This window comes from Enoplosus armatus, chromosome 13, assembly GCF_043641665.1.
Source record: "Enoplosus armatus isolate fEnoArm2 chromosome 13, fEnoArm2.hap1, whole genome shotgun sequence".
Lineage (NCBI taxonomy): Eukaryota > Metazoa > Chordata > Actinopteri > Centrarchiformes > Enoplosidae > Enoplosus > Enoplosus armatus.
The window spans coordinates 24,062,473-24,065,196 of NC_092192.1; the positions used below are offsets into that span (position 1 = coordinate 24,062,473).

General features: G+C 46.2%; 1 protein-coding gene across 1 annotated transcript; it reads right to left on the reverse strand.

Annotated features, from left to right (window-relative positions):
- On the reverse strand, window positions 1-2,002 carry ripply1 (ripply transcriptional repressor 1). The gene is made up of 4 exons (XM_070917728.1): window positions 1,905-2,002; window positions 797-875; window positions 470-543; window positions 1-202 (listed from the first exon to the last, which is right to left on the reverse strand). The coding sequence occupies exons 1-4, from the start codon at window positions 2,000-2,002 to the stop codon at window positions 1-3; spliced, it is 453 nt and encodes a 150-aa protein (XP_070773829.1).
- Window positions 2,003-2,724: the final 722 nt, after the last annotated feature.

Consider the following 2,724-nt stretch of genomic DNA (forward strand, 5'->3'; position numbering starts at 1 on the left):
TCAGTTGTAGGGGGTGAAATGAGACTGCCGCTTGAGGCACCCCTCTGTGTCGCAGTCCTCCTCCCAGTCCTCCTCATCATCGTCATCTTCCCCGTCGGACTCGCAATAAAAGCTGATGGTTGCCTGAATGGGGAAGTTCCTCAGCAAGGCCTCTCCGTCGCTGTACAGATAGTCAAATGACTTGGATTTGGGCCAGAACAGCCTGTTTGAGAGAGAAAGAACAAGCTCTTGTTAACAATCAGGCGCTCATAACCACAGTGGTCTCATGTGGTCACCGGTGCTGATGGTAATCGAGCGGTGGTAACTGGGAAGGTGTTCTTGCTTGTTTGTAGAGTATAAGGGTTAAATAGCAAGAAACAGATGCTGCCACATAGCTGGAATTGCAGTCAAACTACCCTCTCGAGTGTGTTGTGGATTTCGTGTGTGATATCTAGGGCGGCATCCATATGTAAAGAATGAGGATACAGACCTGACAGGGTGCTGGAAGGCCTGAGGTTTCCCATCTGACGAGAAGCCACTGGGCACTGTGGGTCTTGAGTAAGGCTGAGGGCGGCAGAGACAAAGGGAGTGAGCGCTTATTGTCACTGTAGGGCGTAAACATCAACACTTCAAAACTGGTGATTTTTAGGTTTCCAGGCTAAGTCAGTGCTGAGCTGGCACGTCGCTCAGCTGCCCCCCCCCCTCCCCATTTTCTCTCAATATAGCTTGTGGTGGTTTGAGAACTAAGACCGTGAAAACAAGCAGCTAACAGTGAGTGAATCAGTAATCTAAGATCGACGGAGGTGTTGCGTCTTACACAGGACAGCTTGCTCCGTGGGTGTCGCTCTGGTCCATCCACGCTGCTGGACAACCACGGTCTCCACAGTGAGGTTTGGCTGCAAGGAGGGGGGGGGACACAAGGGAGGACCGATTAGAATAGAACAAAACATATGTTGTTTATAGCCCACTTTTACATGGTTCATTAAATGCTAAAACTACTAAAATAGGTCCACTTGGAGTCACAATGTGCAGTCAAACTGATCCTGGGCCAGTGTAAAAACACAGCTGTTGAGAGACATTTTGTGTGGAAGCACTCCATGGATAATAGCTATTTACAGATGGGAGTGAACATGTCAAAGAGACACCTTTTCTTTCTAGTTACAGACTTAAGGTCTCCATCTCTGATACTACCTTTGCATCCTGTTAATCCAATGTTTTGAAAACCTTTTTTTTTAATGACAAGACTCCCATCAGACTTATCCATAAGACCCAAGTAGGACCATATTCCTATGGTATATAGCCCCATATTCTTAGCTGATTCAACCCACGATTTAACTGAAGACGGTACAAGTGAACCCCTCTTCATTTTGCTAAGGAACTCCCCTATGAACACCTCTGGAGCTCTGTGGTCGGAAGTTACACATGAAAAGTCTCCCTGGATAACTATGAGAACATTTGGCAACAAAAACTATTCTGGTTTGTGTGCCTGTTAACTGTAGGGTTCCATCACATACTGATGGAAACAACAACAACAAAAAATATCTAAATGCTGAGCTGCTACCGTTGCCTAGCAACCACCTGGACTGGTTAAGCTAGCTAGCGTTAGCATTATTTGTTTTAACTAACTAAGCTCGCTGCACCTCTTCGACACAAAATGGAACTACAGCCGCGTATTGTCTGAATAAAAGTGCGTTTAAAGGTGCGTCAGTGAACGCCGTAACGTTGAGCAAAGTTACAGCGACTAAAACTACCTTTGAGATAATTTGAGCTAACGTTACGTGAGGTAAAATGGGTTTTAGACGTTTTGTATTTCAGTCAGCACTTTGCTGTATAGTGAGCAACACCAGCACCCCCTCGATCAGAATTAACATTTTGACCGTCGTCTTAAAATGCTCAGCAAAGCCACCGCTCAGACCGGTGCCTACCTGCCGTTTGTGTCCGAGCTGCTGCTCACTGTCGGCGGGCGCGACCACGGTCCTGCCCCGAGGGGCGGCTGCTTGTAGACCAAGCATGCGGAACTCATCCTTCTCGCTTTTTCTTCTCCGGGGGAAAATCCACCGAGTCGGCTTGTTCTTAGCTCCTAGCTTCCCTCCTTCTTTTGCAAGACTGGGGCTGCAGCAGCTGGAGCAAGCGGTGTAGCTAGTTACGTGGCTCAAAGTGTCGCGCTGGTGCAGTGAATGAGTAAGACTGCGTCCCACTGCGATGGCAGGGGTTTATAAAGCACTGGTGGTGGGCGTGTGTGTGTGTGCCGCCGCAGGGAGCCCAGAGAACAGTCCCCCTGGGTGGATAATACCTACTCATTAATGACTATCTTCAGTAATGATAATTAAACTAAGAAAACGCATTTTCCGCACTTAAAACTCAGAGCAAAACTTTATTATTCTTGTGCTGCAACACAAAAACTTCATTGTCCACGGAAATAAAACGTATCGTTAACAGTGGCCTGTCACGAAAATGGATCACCCACAGGAAATATGGCAACCAAAGGAGTATTTAGGTGTATGAAACTATAGAACTCTAAATATATGAACATGTGCACAGAAGTGGTACAAAAGAGAAATTATAGGCAATACAGTGAGCTACACTATGCTGTATACCCTGTGAATGGGGTGTTGCAGACATGATTTTGTGCAAAGTGAAGGAATATGAAAAAACATTTGTATGGATGGATGTGTAACCTAAATGGCGAACCGAAAAGATATGAAATGACATGGGCTACAGAAATGTAAAACTGCAGAAAATGTT